At 41.6% G+C, this 19,284-nt stretch overlaps 1 protein-coding gene across 2 annotated transcripts in view; it reads right to left on the bottom strand.

Moving 5' to 3' along the window:
- Positions 1-17,971: 17,971 nt before the first annotated feature.
- ccdc77 (coiled-coil domain containing 77) overlaps positions 17,972-19,284 on the bottom strand; it is a 42,117-nt gene continuing 40,804 nt past the window's right edge. For both annotated transcript variants that reach the window (XM_034032740.3, XM_058986484.1), the window contains exon 12: positions 17,972-18,521. In XM_034032740.3, the coding sequence (XP_033888631.2) occupies positions 18,375-18,521 (147 nt within the window). In that variant the 3' untranslated portion in view covers positions 17,972-18,374. The remainder of the gene's footprint in view (positions 18,522-19,284) is intronic.

Below are 19,284 nucleotides of genomic sequence, written 5' to 3'. Positions count from 1 at the left end.
TGCAAGACATTTTGAGACATCCAACTTTTGATATTTTAGTAAGGCTGAACAGCACTGGTGTCAACAAGTTTTACAGAAATATAAAGTTGTATGTCGTCAGCATAACCGTGACAATTCACACTGTTTACGACTGATCTCGCCCAGTCGTAGTATATACAAAGAAAATAATATTGGACCAAGTATAGAGCCCTGGGGGACACAAGTAATATTGGATAATCCTGATACAGATTTCCCCAAATAAACAAAGTAGTGTCTGTTAGTTAGACACGACTTAAACCAGTTTAGAACAGCTCCAGTCAGGCCAACACAGCTTTTAAGAAGAGCAATTGAATATAGAGTTAGAATCTGTCACAGTGGCGCCCTTTACCCCAACAGCTCCCTAGGGGCAGGCGGCCGCCCCAGCGCAGTGAGGCGCCCCTCGCCCAGTGTCCACCTTCCAGTAGCGCCTGGGCCTTATGGCAGCAGCTTCCCAGATACTTCCTCTGGGTCTCCTCCAAATGCACCCCCTTCAAGTGTGGTTCAATCGTAAGGTTTTTCAGCCTGCGGTGAGCCCCAGTCGCTTACTTACAGTGACGCGTCACTGCATGGTGACCCTATCCTGGTGGAAGCAACTGACCCATCTGCGCCTGGGAGTGGCTCTGGGTACTGTTACCAGGAGGGAGGTTATTACCACCGACACCTCTGGCACAGGCCGTGGCATGGTGTGAACCGGGCAAGGAGTGCAGGGAGCGTGGCAACCCCCCTGGGTGGGCAGCAATATCAATGTCCTCAAACTGCAAGCAGTGTATTTGGCCTTGCAGCATTTTTCCAGAGAGGTTCAAGGCAGGCATGTGTTGATCCGGACGGACAGCACTACAGTGGTGGCTTATGTAAATCACCAAGGCGGCCTGGAGTCACCCCGCCTCCTTTGAGAAGCCAGCAAATTACTGCTTTGGGCACACGACAACATCCTATCCCTTAGGGCAGTTCATGTGCCAGGAGTTATGAATGGGCCAGCGGACCTCTTATCACGGAAGCTTCCTTTGGCATGTTTCTTTGAAAGTGTTAATGGCAAACGTGTGTAGTGTGTGGCATTTTAATACAACACTGTACACTAAACACTCAAACTTAGTGAGTGATAAACCACCTATTATTATTATTATTATTTATTTATTTATTTATTTATTTATTTATTTATTTATTTCTTAGCAGACGCCCTTATCCAGGGCAACTTACAATTGTTACAAGTTATCACATTATTTTTACATACAATTACCCATTTATACAGTTGGGTTTTTACTGGACTGGTAAAGTACCTTGCTCAAGGGTACAGCAGCAGTGTCCCCCACCTGGAATTGAACCCACAACCCTCCGGTCAAGAGTCCAGAGCCCTAACCACTACTCCACACTGCTGCCCTATCTGTAGCAGACCAGCTCTGCTCTGCCAGTGTGAGCCTTTATCAGGATGTTTGTTGCTTCCTGTCTCACTGATCCTTTTGTTTGTTTGTTCTCTAACCCTTGTATACTACGGAAGCACTTTCAGCAGTAAAATGATCCTCCACTCACTCACTCCACACAGAAAAGACACAATTGCCCTTTCAGCTTTGTCTCCAGTCTGACAAATGGGTCTTCCTGTCTAGCCTGTTCAGCGAGCTTCAGAGTCCCCACAGGCTTTGCCTTGTTACAAAAATGATGCCACCTGGCCTAGTCAAACTATCGAGCTCAGGTAATGAACCTGATGTGATACACAGGCAGCCTAAATGAGACTGCGAAGTTCCACAAGGGACAGCAGAAATGCTCCACAATCAGGTTTATATTCTAAAATATGATTTCTTGCCCAGTCATTTTAACCAAAGTTTATACTATGCATTTATTGTGCTTTCTACTATGATGTATCATTGTTCCCAAAGACATCCCATGCTTGCCTGTGCTTTCCCATTGTTCCCAATGATTTCCCATGCTTGCCTGTGTTTTCTCATGATGTATCATTGTTCCCAATGATTCCCATGCTTGCCTGTGCTTTCCCATGCTTTACCGTTGTTCCCAATGATTTCCCATTGTTCCCAATGATTTCCCATGCTTGCCTGTGCTTTCCCAGGCTTTACTACATGTGCTATGCTGTGCTTTTTACTACTGTTTACCAAGACCTTTACAATACTGTTTAACAATTTAACCACTTAAATCGTTTAATTATACCTAATATCCCTATAATAAGATGGGACTCCAGGACCAATGTTGGCTGTTTTAGTTTCCACTATATTGAACCTGGTTTGTCTTTGTAATAATTTGTATAAGAAATGGTATCAGGGTATAATGGTATCAGGGCTTTGTAATGACCCTATCAATGTTACAAGAATGTACTTTATTGTACAGAATTTGTGTACAATAATGTTTGTTCACTAATAAGCTTTTAAAAATGGAATACAACTGATGGAAAAGATAATGATTATGACATGTGACATATATAGAATAAGAAATAGCAATGAAACATTTAATCACAATTGGATATGCGGCTCGCAAGATATTTTGTAAAATGTAAGTGTGACAGACGGATGGATATACAAACACAGACACTCCTTATATCTGTTACTCTCAACAACGTATGTTAAATATGTTACTACCAAGTTTAATAACAATTGAATGAGCGAATCTCAAGATATATTGTAAAATGTAAGTGTGACACATAGAAAGATGTACAGTGTGTGCAGACAGAAGACTCCTTTCTGTTACTGGATATGCATTTATAGAGCGTGGACTTCACTTAAACTTAAAATTCCAGATCTTGTTCAGATCAGTTAAACTAATTAATTGGACCTTGTGATTAATATGCTGCAATTGGACTAATTTAGTTCAGTTCTTTGGTAATTTTGAAATACACTGCAATTGACTCCCGTAGTTTATACAGATGTAAGCAAGTCACTGATTATAGTAATAATGGAGGGTATTATTGCTTACAATCATTAAATCAATCTGTCTGTCTGTCATACATGGTGAGTGCATTACAACAACGGTTCCCAAAGTGGGGGTCGCGTCCCAAATATGGGCCCCTGCTCGGTTTCTGATGGGGCGCCAACAATCTACAAAATATGACGTTCAGTGCACACGATTAAGATTTTATTTCACAACTTCTTGTGCTTATATTCAAAATAAATATAATTTGCATACAAATCATTAGCATTAATTATATAAACAATGTATTTTCTTATCATCAGTCTTCTGCTTTAAATATAAACCAGAAAGCATAAGAGGGCATTTTATTTGCAGTGTCTTGTGATTTTGAAAACAGTTGTTCAAATGGATGGAAAACGAAAAATGTCGACTCCTACTGGCAGCTCAAAGAAACAAAAAATACCTGTCTTCTTATGTTAACTTCGGTGTATCTTACAATGGAAACGAGAATGATCCGCGTACTCGGTGTGTCCTTTGTTGTGTAGCACTGGCTAATACATTGGCTTTCCTGAGGGAAGATGCTGCAGCGTCTGTTTGAGCTTCGAGAAGAGGTGCGTTCCATCCTCACTGAAAATAGCATTCCCTTGCTGATTTTATTGATGCTGATAATTAGCTTCTTTAGCTAGGATACCTTGCAGATTTATTCACTCTGTCAGATTCGCACATAATCGTTTTATTTATATATATATACTCTAAGCACACTCTTAAACTCAGGGGCGACGTTCAGGAGGACATAAAGATGTTTCGGACTCCTGTAAGTGGATCGTTCGTACGCTGGGCTTGCAACGTATCCAGATGACTTTTAATAATCAAGAAATTCACACAGACTCATTCAATTTGAAGTTCTAACGAATCAGAGTAGTATTAGTACCCCTTCGGTTTATTAAATGCTTAAAAATGGATTGACTAGGTAAAGACTTCGTCAAATCCCAGCTGACAGGCAATCTGGGAAGTTCAGTGCCTGAACAGGTATAATAGCATTAATACTTCAATATGTTTATGGTTATAACATGTTTTGCCCTTAATCTATGCATGCATAAAGCCCAATAATGCCCACCGCTAAATCCTAGAACATCCAATATATATCACTCTCTTAGACTAAAACATAAGTCATATACCTTATAGCAATGAATCAATATAAAAGAGCTATAGATTCAAAAGTTCTTACCTTCCAAAATATATATGGAAGTGTAGAATATAAGGCAAAGACTTCTAAATACATCACCAACAGCAATCAGCTCGATCAGAGATCTTCAGAGCATGGATCACATCAGCTTGTAGTTAGCAAGTTGAGTGACACTTGACTCAGGTTTTCCCTTGGTTTTTATAGAGTTTTTGCTTCGCTTCTTACGTCAGAAGTCTCAGTTAAATCTCAGGTACGGCTGGGTTGCTGATCCTTTTGCCGTGGAGGTAGCAAATCACTCTTTATCATAGCATCTGCAGTCACAGCTCATCGATCTGTCATGTGACCGCTCAATAAAAGGTACATTTAACAATTTACCTCTGCAAGCTCCTTGCTGTAGGCAAATACCCAGAACTGGGTAAGGCCATTTCAATTTTACTGCCATTCACCACCACCTATCTGTGTGAAGCAGCATTTTCAGTTGTGACACTATTAAAAACAAAATACAGAAACAGGCTGCATGTAGGTAACGTGTAGTGTAGTAAGTGTCAGGAGTGACTGACTGGCCTCTTCTTTGACAGGGTGTCGGTATGTTTGCAATGCTTGATGTTGAATTGAAAATTAAAACTGGTATTCAGTATGTTGCAACACAATTTTAAATTGCTATGCAGTTTAATACCATTTTGTACTAATAATTAATTTGATAAAAGGAAACATTTTAGCAAGTTGTAAAACTATCACAGCCTGAATGCGTATATAGTATAGTACAATTACAAATACATTTTTTGATTGGTTAAAATACCGAATAGTGAATCATTTTGGGTCATGGATTCATTATTGCTGTGTTTATTTGGGTCGCCAATCAAAAAGTTTGGGGAACACTGCACTACAACACTGCACAACTCAAACAGGACTATGGACTGTATGTCTGGCAGAGTCGATTTTCCGGATATTTTTAGGGAACAAATCGGACAATTTAAACCTATATCTGGGTGACTCATTCCAGACCTTATCAGGTAATGAGGTAGTAATTTAGTTAACCATGTAAATTGACCCCTTGTTCAGGTAATCTGTATCACAGGTACACAGATCTTTCCATTGAGAGTGTGGGCTGAATGCCTATTGTGTGGCTGTAATGGAGTCACAGCTCTGATTGCTACCCCACCCTCTCATGTTCCCCTTTTGTCCTGGTGCAGGAGTGCTGGGGTTATGTGTCGGGGAGTCTTGCAGCTACTGGGTGAGGACAATAGCACAGCTGCTGGGTTCAAGGTAAATAACACCTTGAGGTTAACAACAGCAGTGAAGTAGGAGTTTCACAAACCACTGCCACTCTGGCAGCAATCAGACAGATGGGGTGGGTGGGGATGGGCCTCGGTCACCTCCCCAGGATGTGGTATCCAGGGCAGGGGTTACTTGAGTAAGACACACTGTGAAGATTGAAATGAGCTAGCTCCTTTACATTCCGTTCATGCGGAATATAAAACCATCAACTGCAATTATCTCTTTCAGATTGATTAAGCTGAAACTGGATCTGGTCACATTAAAGAATGACATTTCCCTGCTTATGACATATCCCATGTTTACCAGGAGCATATTACATAAGAACATAAGACAGTTTACAAACGAGAGGAGGCCATTCGGCCCATCTTGCTCGTTTGGTTGTCAGTAGCTTATTGATCCCAGAATCTCATCAAGCAGCTACTTGAAGGATCCCATGGTGTTAGCTTCAACAACATTACTGGAGAGCTGGTTCCAGACCCTCACAATCCTCTGTGTAAAAAAGTGCCTCCTATTTTCTGTTCTGAATGCCCTTTTATCTAATCTCCATTTGTGACCCCTGGTCCTTGTTTCTTTTTTCAGGTCGAAAAAGTCCCCTGGGTCGACATTGTCAATACCTTTTAGAATTATTACACATATTACTGTCCTTTTGATGTTGTTGCTGAGGTTTTTCTCAACATATTCCCAATAGTTTTGATATTTTCTTTATTCACACATCATAGGTAAATAAACTATTGATTTATTTTCAATTTTTACTTGTCAACATTCACCAGGCGAAAGAGATTTATTCATCTAAACATCACAGTGTATTCAGTTCATGCTCCCTTCCTGTAATAGTGCTGGTGGTCTGATTGAAATCAGTGGTGTGTTGTGGGAAAACCAGCATTCTTGCAGTGGAGTACAATCTGGATACACGTGACCCTTAGACTTGGACTTTTTTCTCCTGGCAAATGTTTTGCCCAGCTGATTTATGTGATTAAAAACTTATGGGCCTTGGTCACCTCCCAAGGATGTCAGGAAATATGATTTATAACGCAATTATTTATTTACAAACAAGCCTTATTCATCATAATCATAATAATAATAATAATAATAATAATAATAATAATAATAATAATAATAATAATAATAATAATAATAATAATAATAATAATAATATTAATATTATTATTATGTATTCATTTGGCAGACACCTTTATCCAAAGAAAAGCATTCTTTCATGAAATACCTGTGTTTTTGCACCGGCCTGCTTTTACACTCTGAAACAGAGAAACGGATACAATTCCGGCTCAAACAAAGCAACACTGAACAAATTCCAAAGAGAGACTCTATTTGACACCCTCGCTGGTAAGAGAAGGTCAGCTGCAGCGTACCAAATTGAGTCCACTTGGTGTGTTTAACTAGTTGATTAGGCAGGTTTAGTCCACTTGATTGCACTACAGTTAGTACACCTGCTAATGGTGATTGCAGCAGTGCACCCAGGGGTGAAATCTCAGCAGGAAAGTGCAGTCGGGTGTAAACACTAAAGAAACTGAGAATCTGAGTGACAATGAATAAATACTTTGAAAATGTACCGGTACACAACACGTTTATGAATACAAAATAAGCCTTAAAAATAACACCACAAACCAGGACCTTCAACTGGAGGCTTCCGCTTGGCCTGTCGAGCATCCGCTGTTGTTAGTTACCGGGAGTTTTAAAAACAGGAAGGGACAGGCAATGGTGAAATAAACTGACTTACTTTTCCAGCCTCATTGGAGATGTTGCATTGGTAATCACCAAGAGCCAGCAGTTTGTTGTATGTTGTATGTGTAACTTTTTCTGTTGGTTAGCCTGTGACGGCTTGCCCTCCCCTCGGGGATATTTATGTATGTATGTTCATTTATAGTGTTTGTATTGTATTATTATTGTAAGTATTTGTGTGCAGGCAGAAAAATCGTCCGTCATTGTTTGAGACCGGCGAAAAGTCACAGTATAAAAGACTCACTCCGGGCTCAGAGTTTAGAAGAGAGTTAAAGGAGTGAGGAGCGAGAGCGAATGCTACCCGGAAGCGAACCAAGGTACTCGTTATTTATAAAGAGATTATTTGTTTATTTTGTTTTGGCCAATGTGCCAGTTTCTTTGTGTTTTGTTTAAACTGTTTATTTGTATTATTTAATTAAAAAGCTGAGAGCTATTGCGCTGCCAATATCCGGGGAAGAAGTGGAGTTCCTGTTGCTACCTTATTGGACAGGGGCTCCCCTCCTGCCGTCTCCTCCCGAGGGTCTGCTGCTGCCATCACCTCCCGAGGGTCTGCTTCTGCCGTCGCCTACAGGGGTTGCCTGGTCCGCACCGCCTGGGGTTGCCTGTCCCGCACCGCCTGGGGCTGCCTGGCCCGCACCGCCAGGGGCTGCCCGGCCCGCACCGCCTGGGGCTGCCCGGCCCGCACCGCCTGGGGCTGCCCGGCCCGCACCGCCTGGGGCTGCCCGGCCCGCACCGCCTGGGGCTGCCCGGCCCGCACCGCCTGGGGCTGCCCGTCCCGCACCGCCTGGGGTTGCCTGTCCCGCACCGCCTGGGGTTGCCTGTCCCGCACCGCAGCAGCAGTCTTTGCGCTGCTGGAAAGTCTGGGGCCGGAGCCCCAGAAAAGGGAACCGCCGGCTACACAGCAAATCAGTTTTTTCGGTTCTATATTTTTGGACCTTTTTTTCAAAGTTTCTGGATCAAGGAAAGATTCAACCACATTGCATTAACGACAGGATACAGACAGAAGGGATCAGCACTGTGAGATCAAACCTTTTTTTTTACTTAACAGCTGCAGTGGATAACAAATGTTTGAATGGCCATTATGTTTTTTTTTTTCTTCTATTCAGATGTTTTTTGTTTGGATTTGTTTTTGCTTGTTGTCTGAACGGGATTGGGACATTGCTTTGCTAGTGATGTCTTGTACACTGTATTGTGTATCTTTATTGTCTGGTCACCTGTTGGTATTGTAGGTGTATCTTTATTGTGTGGTCACCTGTTTGTTTTCTATCCTGCGCTGCCCCCTTGCTAGTAAATTCTGACTTTAATTATCTTTCTGTCCTGTGCTGTGAGCTATTTGTATGTTTAATCCAACAAAATACTGTACCTACTCTAGAATTCATTTACAATAAACCCTGCATGGTAAATTATACTCTTTGTACCCTTTAAATTCCCTTATTACAATGTAACTATTTAGTTGCTATATGTTTGATGGTTCATTTTGGGTCAGTTTTAACTAAGAAAGTTGTTACAAGGTTGAGAGTAGAATAGTAGAATAGTTGAGAGTTAGGGAACGGGCAGCTATGGGGACTGGTTCAATAGAAAAGCTTCTGTTTCTGTCCCTATGAAAAGCTAAAGTCAAGGGCTACTTGCAGTACAGGGCTGTCAGTCATGTCTCATTTGCTTGGATCCTGGTGAATGGCCCCGCCCCCTTTCTGATCACTCTGCATTGTGTAAATGTAGAAATAAACCTCAGGACTCTGTTCTTCTTTGAACACTTGCTGCAATGTATTTTCCTTCCCTGCAAATACGTAGGTCCAGGAGGGTGTTTAACAGGGTTTTCTCTAGTTTTACAGGACAGACAAGTGCTGCATTTAGCTCTTGTTACCAGGCTCGCGGGTCTGCTTATTGGCGCCTGTGAAAGCTGCAGTTTAACAATGTGCACAGGTGCCGATTTTGGTTTTCGGATAGTCCCAAATTCAAAATACAAAAGCAGCAATTTTAAAGTTACATTAAAACCCACTAAGATAAGAAATCCATTTTATAAAAGTGCATTTTAGTCTTGATTTGAAAACTGTAACAGTCCCAGCTTCCCTGACAAACGAAGGCAGAGCATTCCATAATTTAGGCAAGACAAAGCCCTACCTCCCGTGTTGCTTTTGTTGACCCTAGGAATAACCAGCAGCCCCGCATCCTGTGATCTCAGAGTGTGGTTCTGGAAGATACAGGGTCAGTAACTCCTGCAAATAACTAGGTGCTAATCCATTCAGGGCCTTGTATGTTAACAGCAAAATCTTAAAATCGATTCTATACTGCACAGGGAGCCAGTGTAAGGAGGCCAGAACAGGGGTAATATGTTCACTTTCTCTGGTTTTAGTCAGAATTCTAGCGGCGGTATTCTGATAAAGCTGCAAGCGGGATACCACCCGTTTTGGGACATCAGAAAAAAGTGCATTACAATAATCAATTCTGGATGAAACAAAGGCATGCATTAGTCTGTCTGCATCAGATACAGAAATAACTGGTCTAAGTTTGGCTATATTTCTCAAATGGTACAAAGATACTTTAGTAACTTCCCTAATATGAGTCTCAAATGAGAGAGCAGGATCAAAAATGACCCCCAAAATCTTCAGTTCTAGTTTGTTTTGATGAGAGACTGCAGAACCCTAACTCCTGTAAGTCAATGCTTTTTATTTGGTTCTGACTTCCCAAAAACATAACCTGTTTTGTCTGAATTCAAAATTAAACACTTTACATCAGCAAGGCATGCAACTAATAGCACCCCTAGAGGGGTTGCCTGGATTTACAGACTACAGTTGTGTGTCATTGGCGTCACAATGTCTGCAAATAATGTCGCCGAATGGCAACATATATAAAGAAAATAACAAGGGGCCTAAAATAGAACCCTGAGGAACACTGCAGATAACTTCCGATAATACCAATTTATTCTCCCCAATGGAGACAACTGGAATATGTTGGAAAGATATGACCTAAACCATGATAGGACACCACCTAAGAGACAATAGTGTTTTAGTGATAATTATATTGTCACATAATTGTTTTGCCTTTTGACAAAGTGATTTAGTTATTTTTGAGAATCTCTGATTTTCTGAACCGAATGTCATTAGTGCCTGCATGGACAATTTAATGTAGATACTTGACCCTGGTTTGTAATCAGGTTTTCCAATTTGGCAGTAATATCGAGGAATCTTGCACTAGGACAACATTCAACAGACATTGTCTGTGTGTTTGCTGGGCTGACATTCCTAACAATAGATTCACCCACTAAGAGCACCTTGCTAGAAGTGGCTTTGTGCTCATCATGATGAATGAGAGGAATATGTTGAGGAGCTAAACAATCAGAAGACAGACAAACCTTTGAAGCATGGTGCCGTGAAAAGGCAGAACACAATCCCAGTTCAAATATTGGTCACTTGTTTTGGAACTGCAGGTGTCTGTTATAGTCTTTGAGGTCATCATGCTTCCAAATGTACATTGACTCACTCATTCACCTCATGCCATGGTCTTCGCATTGGATCGTACTTAGTACATGAACATTGGCAGCTTTGAGGTGGTGTGTCATCGACCGGCTGGGTACGTTCAACGCAGCAGTGGCCGGTGAATTTTAAAATAGGGGGGGCGATAATCTAAAAACAAAAAATATATATTTTTAAAAGGACCGTTTTTGGAAGAGTATGTTTTCAAGGTTACGCACATACAGTGACTCCTGATGAGAAAAAAAGTGTCATGAAAAAAAAGTTTTCTTTCACACAAACATGCAAATTATATATCAAAATTAACAGTATACAATCAGGGGCTTTAACAGAGCACGCTGAGTCGATCCTGCGGCATTGTGTTCCTTAAGAATGTTTTTAATTCTCTTCAGCGTAGAGAAACATATTTCTGATTCTGCAGTGGTGTTGGTGTTGTAACAATTATACGGAACAATGTCACAGTCTCAGTAAATATGTCCTGCAGCTTGTTTTCAGTAAATAAACTGAAGAGTGCCACAGCCCCACTAGCCGAACGAAATTCTGGTTTCTCATAAATGACAGAAAGTTCTGTTTGAAGCTTTCCTCTGTCCAGCATTGGATATGCCTGTATCGTGTCGGCCAGTGCTTCCACTGGAAAACATTTACTGTGCCTTTCAGATAATTCACTTTGCAGCAACTTGGCACTCACAAGATGTTTCGTGAAAGCAAAATGTTCCCTGGCATTGACGATTATTATGTCACACACTTCTCGAGTTATTTCCTCGTTTCCAGCCATGTCAGCACTTTGCCTGGATGACTCAGACAGTGGAGGCAGTTTAGAAATCAGATTGCTGACCGAGTCTTGCACTTTGCAGATGCTGCTGACAAACGTGGTGGTAACTTTTTCAACATACACTGTGTCAATATCTCGCTTCTGGAATTGGCTGTACAACATGTCAATATAGGGCATGATTTCATGAAAAATAAAAAAAGATAGATTAGAAACTCCCTGTCTTCTAGCTAGGGCTGTGTTAGAAGGTTCGAAGTTTGTTTGCTAGCCAGGAATTCGAAGGTAGTTTTAAACCTTCAAAGGTTCATCAAGTTGCATTCACGCACTGTATGTTTTTCTTCATGTAATGCCAGTCTGAAAGCACCACAAAACTGCACACAATCAATCAGCTTCGACAGGATGTATCTGTTGTTATCACCTTCTGCATTATGTTTTTTTTTATTCTTACACAGTAGCTGTTGTTTAATTGTGTATTTATACTCCCTAACATGGCAAGTTTAATCGTGCTGTCCAAGTGAGATTTAGATGATTTGTGTTTTTTAATACTTTTGGAAAGATGCACTCACTCATGTTTTTGTCCAAGCAATATCCCCTCCAAACAGAAAACACGGGAAGCAGAACAACGAATTTCTAGTAGTGCTACCACACAGCCACTTCTTTTTCTTGTACCACGACTCTGATAACTTCTGAACATACTCCTTACCCCTGTCTTCTGCAGATTGCTGAAGTGTCAGATCAGGCTGATCGGGTGCTAATCTTTTCAGTTTCAGCTTCTCCTCAAGCTGAAAGTGAATTTCCCGCTTCAAACTCTTTGGCAATTTCTGGATGCATGACTCAAGAGTTGTTGCATGTCCCATATACGCACGGACAACCATCGGGAATAGCTTGTACGTTTCAATGCGAAGAACCATGGCATGAGATGTCAATGTGCATTTGGAAGCATGATGACCTCAGAGACCTTACAAAGACTAGAACAGCCAACTGTAATTCCAAAACAAGGGACCAATACTTGAACTGGGGATTGTGTTCTGCCTTTTCATAGCACCATGCATCAAAGGTTTGTCTGGTTTCTGAATGTTTAGCTCTTCAACATATTCAGTATAGGCTTGATGTTGCAGGATGTACAGGGAGGCTGCCGTAACCTGATGAGCACACCCTGTACGTGTCAGATGGGCTGCTTGAAGGTATGAATCTGCTTTGCCTGATGTAGCAACATCGGCCTGAGTGAGCATGTCTGTCCATCCACTTCCTTCCAACCAGGTTCCTGCTGCTTTCCATGCTGCCATTTCAATGTGCATACCACCAAACATAAGCACACATTTATCCTCACCAAACATATTTGGCCATGTCCACAAGCAAGAATGTGGATCTGACCTGGGTTCATGTGCCGTACTCCATTCCGTACAATTGTCATTGAATGTCGCATCATTGCAACTGAGAGAACCGAGTCCTCAAATAGTAGCAGTAATGAAACCCTTAGACTGGTAACCTGCTTGCTCGGGTCAGCCACCAGGTGACTAACTGGCACTAGATCAGAAAATGTTCAGCACCAAAAGCTGTAGAAGTATGCAAAGTTTCACATTTGTATGAAAAGTGCAAAGTCTTGCCTATTTTGTGTGCTTAGCCTCTGGATTATATAGGCCTACTGCAGGTTGTAATGTTTGTTTGTTTGTTTTCTCTTAATTCTAAAATAAAATACAATTTTAAAAGCATTTACAATAAATGTTTGTTTTCCTATATTACGTTTTGTGCAAAAAACGTAACAATGGCTGAAAATGAAAATATAGCCTACAGCTGGACCGTTCCAATACTTAAATCAAATAAATATATACATATAAGCACTAACAAATAGTATCTCAGTTAAATATGTTTATATGGCATGTTCATACAAAGCCTACAAACTGTGAAACATATTACTGGCAGACACTCACAACAACAGAGCATTTGTAGAAAACTTTAGAGAATTTGTAGCACTCCATAGTGCATAGAAAAAACAGGTCTAACCTGGCATTGCATGGGACCAGCAAAATGTGCCGGGGTGCTGATTTATAGAGATAGCCACTGTAACACAGTAATACTGTACCTACACAAACTAGTTGAACACTTTGAAAAACTCCATGACAGTACATACAGTAGGAGTATTGTGCAGGTATACCCTGAATTCAAGGATTGAATTTTACTCTCCTTGATCTATCCATGTATTTTACTACAGATGTACCATACCAACAGGACATGTTTTAATTTAAGCAATATACTTGATTATAAATGAAGAAAAGAGAGTGCGACTTGATGCCAAACTAGAGACTGACATATCATGCCTAGATTCCATCCATTCATTTCAATTGGGATTTGGTCGGGACCCCAAAATTATGCCGATACAGCATGCCGTTATGAAGAGGGGCAGAATTAGACAGGCTGTGTATTTGGGTACTGTCTCTATAAATAAATAACTAAATGCAATTAGTACAGAAATCAATGTATTTTCTTAAACGTTTTGTGTGGTGTCCACTCCAGCATGTATTGTCTATCGTTGTATTTGGTGTAATGCAACGCCCATTTTACATTAAATGTTAGCCTTTAGGCGTAATTCGGGGGATGATGTAGAGGGCTCTCTCCCGCTTTGCGCTGCTTTTTTCTTATCCTATATCTCTTTACCTTCCCTCTGTGGCATCCTGCCCGGTAGCGTCCGCCGATCTCTTCCGGGTGGAAGCTGCTCCCAGTTCAGCCTCATTTAGTATTTCCAGCCAATCACACAATGCAGCGCTCGCCTCGTCAATTATTAGGGCACGGCCAGCGCTGCTCCACGTATGTTATTGGCTGCCCCTCCTGTCTATCTCTCTCTTCTTCTACTTTAACCCAGCACTATTTCCGCTTCCTTGTCTGTGTTTGTTTTTTGTTGTTCGTTTCTTTCACTGCAGGCCGTTTCTCTGCTCTGCGCTCGCAAGATAGTATCAGCTATTTTCCTACCTGCCCAGTCTGCACCGTTCAAAGCGCAGCGTCATTCTCAACTTGGTCTGCGTTTTCATCAGAAAGACGTTCCAACGTCAGCGCTGTACTGCAACTCTTTCCCACCGGCGCCTCACAGACCATGGTTACCACGGCAACACCTCATCGAGTGACTACTTGGAGTGGTAAGTTGCCACGGCGACCAGGCAGCTTTAACAGGCAATGCTAGCCTGTGCCTGACTACTGCAATCTTCTGGTTCCTGCTGCTGCGCTTTTGCAACATGAGCTTCAACTCGCCGAATTGTGACATCTAAATACTGCAGGTTCCTCTTCTATACCTACGTTAACTTACTTATATCATCACTAACTGTTCTAAAGCAAATGTTTTATACATAGACAAGGATTTTAATCAAATTAACCAAATATATGCTACCCTGCTTCACTGAAGCCAATAGTTTCAATTCCAATCACAACCTATAGATGGCAGCATAACACCACAAGCTCTATTATTATTATTTATTTCTTAGCAGACGCCCTTATCCAGGGCGACTTACAATTGTTACAAGATATCACATTATACATTATTTCACATTATACAGATATCACATTATTTTACATACAATTACCCATTTATACAGTTGGGTTTTTACTGGAGCAATCTAGGTAAGGGTACAACAGCAGTGTCCCCCACTGGGGATTGAACCCACAACCCTCCGGTCAAGAGTCCAGAGCCCTAACCACTACTCCACACTGCTGCCTTATATAATTTAAGCTGATTTGCTATTGCTGCGAATCTCGCACTCTCCGAACTTTCTAACAGTTCCTGCAGTTCGTTGTCATTCCAAGGGATTCTCAGTACCCTCCTGCCTCAACCTCTTTTGCTACATTATATTAACTTGAATTTTTCAAATCCAAACCCCTCCCCTTGAGGACCTCGTCATGATGCCAAGCTTATCAGCTTTCTGAGATGTTAAGAATCCACCGTAACATTAATTATCCAGCTTTCCTGCATCAGGCCATTCCTGCAACCTTCCTGTTCCTGGATTTGCACTTCCTCATTTGCCCCCAACTTTATCAAGGCACTTAATATAACTTTCAAAGTCTATTTCATTCAATTTGAGCTACCAGTCACATACGATAACCTATGTGCTACGATTATCAACATTTCAGTCAAGCGTCCTCCTACCCCGCAATAGACAATACACTCTTAGACTGCTCCTGATCAAATCAATAGGTTTTGCAGCAGCCTCCGAGCAACGCATTCCCATCCTCTCAGGTTCTGCAGCGGCCTCAGATCTATACATTCTTCATCTCTGCCCAAAGGCAGCCCCATCTCCGACATCATCTAAAAACACCTTAACTCTCAAATACCAATTTCCACCGCATTCAGCAGCTCTCTGCTCTCTACAGCAGGCCACTGCACACTACTGACAGCATTCCATCGTTTACTCTCTCAGAACTCTGCCCGTTCAGCAGATCTTGCCTCTACTGTTAATATCTCCTCATTACAGCAGATCTCGGCTCCCTCTTCAGATCTGCTCACTATTGCAGCATGCAAAAGTTGCTTTAGTTTACTGTTTAAGTCTGCAACTGCTCTCCTCCAGAGCTTCCAACGCTCCAACTTTCCACCAATACCTGGATTTTAAAAAATATATATATAATATATACAGCGCGCTTGACTTCCTCAGCAATTTAGTCATATGTCTGCTCATCCTCTCAGATACTACAAGCTTTAATACATGGTACTAGACTGGAAATCGGTTTTATTTTATGAATTAAGGAGTTCCACTATTTGGATAATGACTGGAGTTGTGAAACCCAAATCTCTGATTTATGAGTTCACCTTTTCCATTCCAAACAGACATGATGGTAGCAAACCGCTGATCAATCCCGTATTAACACAGGATGGTCGGCATCTCATCTCTCTGCCTTCGTTTTTAGAAAGAACTCGGCAGTCGATTTCATATATTTGTTCAGGTGCAACTGCCACCTCAGCCCTCATCAAACTCTGCAACACCAACATCTGCCGTTCAACTAAATACAGCACTCTCCAACCTTCTGCAATCTGCTCATCACTACATGGCCACACCCTTAGCCCCAGCGACCAAATCTTCATTTACCACTGGATGGAAAACATTTACAACTTTCTGCACTCAAAACAAAATACATCCCATTGCGATTTAATGAACTCGGATTCTAGTTCCATCGCCCATGCAAGGGATTCTCTTCACTTAGCCCCCACTACCGTTAAAGCCTACATCTCTGGAATTCAGTATTTCTGCCGCCTCATCTCCGTCCCTTCTCCAACACTCCTATCCATCCCATCAGTTTGCTGACACGCAGAAAGATCCTCAAGAGCCTGCAGCTTCAGGGAGAATTGCCTTCGCCCCTTCCACTCGCTCTTCTTATTCTACTGCCTGGTCTTCCTTCACCACATTCTGTGCCCAGATTCGTATCTCTCTCACCACCTTCAGCACCTCCTTGCCTTTATGTCAGACCTCAGGCTATCCCTTAACCTGGCCCCTTCCTCCATCACGAATTATCTCTCAGGTATCCAGCACCAGTTCTTCCTCCCCCCACCCGTGCCTTTCAATCCCGGAGGTCCGCCTGAGAGTCTCGCATCCTCCTCTCCATCAAGACAACCAATCTCATCGGAATCTCCAGTTTCCCAGCCATCAGCCTGCGGCACTTTCACCTCACTCAAGTCCCCGGAAATAACTTCCTCCTATTCATCAGGTATATAAAAACAGACAGTTCCGCAACCTGGTCCCAAGAGCAGACCCCAACACTCGTCTCATTCCACCCTCAAGCAAAACAATATTCAACTGAATAACTCTCTCTCCGGCCTCCTTCAATCAGCACGTGGATTCATGGAGAACGCTCTCGCCCCATCTACCGGTTACTCCTACTCGACTGTCTGGTCCTCATTTACTCAATTTTGCAAGCAAAAAAACGGATCTCTCATACCTCTTTCTACCTACTGCACCTCCTCACCTTCATCACTCACCTCAGGCTGTCTCTATGTTTAGCCCCCTCCTCTATTTAGATGCTACCTAGCAGGCATTCAGTATCAATTTCGCCTTCAATCTATCTCCCCTCATCCGTTCTAGAGATGGCGGATCTCTAGAGAGAACACTCAGAGGCATGGAGAAAAGCCTGCTCCACTCCTCTCCATCAAGTTAATCAATCTCTACAGACCTTCTCCTTTGTCTCATCACTGCTCTCCGGCAAGGATGCTTCAACCTATTCAACGACATCGTCATGGAAACCCTGTGCCTGACCGTCGCCTTTGGATTTCTCCACTGTGCAGAATTCTCAACTCCATCAACTTCCAGCTTCCCAGCTCTAGACCTTAAGCGCTCTGGTCTCTCTCAAATCCCCGGAAACCACTTTATCCTCCACATCAGATCTTCATAAACGGTCCAATTAAGCCAAGGATTCCATGTCTTCCATCGGATCCCCGTAATACTATTCTGTTTAAACCTTTACATGAATAATTTGGATCTCTTCATCATTGCAATATGGTTTTGCCATGATTCTGTGTTTTGCTTAAAAAGGCACAATTTGCAGCTGTTTTTATAATGGTTAAGGCTAAAGCTTCAGGAATTTTAGTTCATAGCATGCCTATGTATGAAAAGGCTTGAGTATCATATTTAAGATAATCTGAGATAATACTAACTTAAAGTGTGTTGAACTTCATCGAGACACTTAAAATAATGTTTATACAAAGTTTTAATGACAATCATAATAAAGCAGTTCAAGACAGATCTAAAATATAAGCAATCATGCAGACGGAAGAGTACCTTGATCTCCTTTCACAGTATGTTGAATAACTTGCAACAAGCTTTGTGAAATTTAGTCAACCAGCTTTTAGGACAAAGTCTTCATTAGCATAAGTTTGTTGACTTATTTGCATTTTAACAGCGTACTGTACCAAAACAATCACATTGTTGAGAATGATATAGATTTTTTCCAAACATCATTGACCTGATTTTTTCCAGGTTGTCAATTGTAAAAATAAAGCCAGAAAAATTCAGAAAAAAATGAAAAAACAAGAAACGAAGAATCCAAAGTATACTGTGTGGGAAGTCTGAAAAGACAGCCCAGCCAAGTTCCCTTAACAGTATCTAAGTTCATTTTCCAGTCCATAAATCTTTGCCTTCAGTGTCTTCAGCTCTCCCTGGATTTTCCTGCTGCGGGTGTTGGTCTGTCGGACCTCGTGAAGAATCGCCAGGTCCTGGTCTGGGCCCACATTCAGAGTCACCTGGAAACCCAAGACAAGAGAAACATTTCAAACTTAGGAATCATGCCATGAATGCACTTCACAATGAACCATTAAACCAAATGAACTAAAATTACACAACAGAGCTCAAATTACGAGAACCTTAATTTGTGGTAAATAATGTCTATACAAAGTTTTGATGACAACCATAGTAAAGCAGTTCAAGATAGAGCTAAACTGTAAGCAATCATGCTGAAGGAAGAGTACCTTGATCTCCTTTCATGGAATGCAGTCAGTCAGCTTTCAGGATAAAGTCCTTTAAGATTGTATTTGGGCATAATCTGATAAACAGATTTTATTTCTAGGTCTGTCAATTAATCATGCATTTGTCTCCATTATTTCTTGACGGTTACTTTTTCTTCTTTTTACTTATTTTTGTATTAATACACCAGGCTTTTATCAGCATCTAGTTTGTTTGTGCGATTGCTTCCTGGCTTCCCCTGGTAACAGAGGGACAAGGAAGTGTGTGCCGAAAAAAACACAAAACTCCCGCTTTGCAGCGTCTCTTTCTGTCACAGCTGATGCGAGGCAGTGATATGCGATGTAACAAAAGAATCACACTGAACGTAGCATTGCCTGTTTTCTACAGAATATTCTTCTCATTAATGAAATTCGACCTTTTTGCAGGCACATACATATCAGTGAATAAAACCGTTTTTGGTATATTAATGCTGACAAGTCTATACATTATCGGGATCTGTGTTGCCAAAAGAAATAATAGTCATGTATAATAATGTATGTGTGT

Source organism: Acipenser ruthenus, chromosome 14 (assembly GCF_902713425.1).
Source record: "Acipenser ruthenus chromosome 14, fAciRut3.2 maternal haplotype, whole genome shotgun sequence".
NCBI lineage: Eukaryota > Metazoa > Chordata > Actinopteri > Acipenseriformes > Acipenseridae > Acipenser > Acipenser ruthenus.
This window is presented reverse-complemented; position numbering and strand designations above follow the sequence as displayed.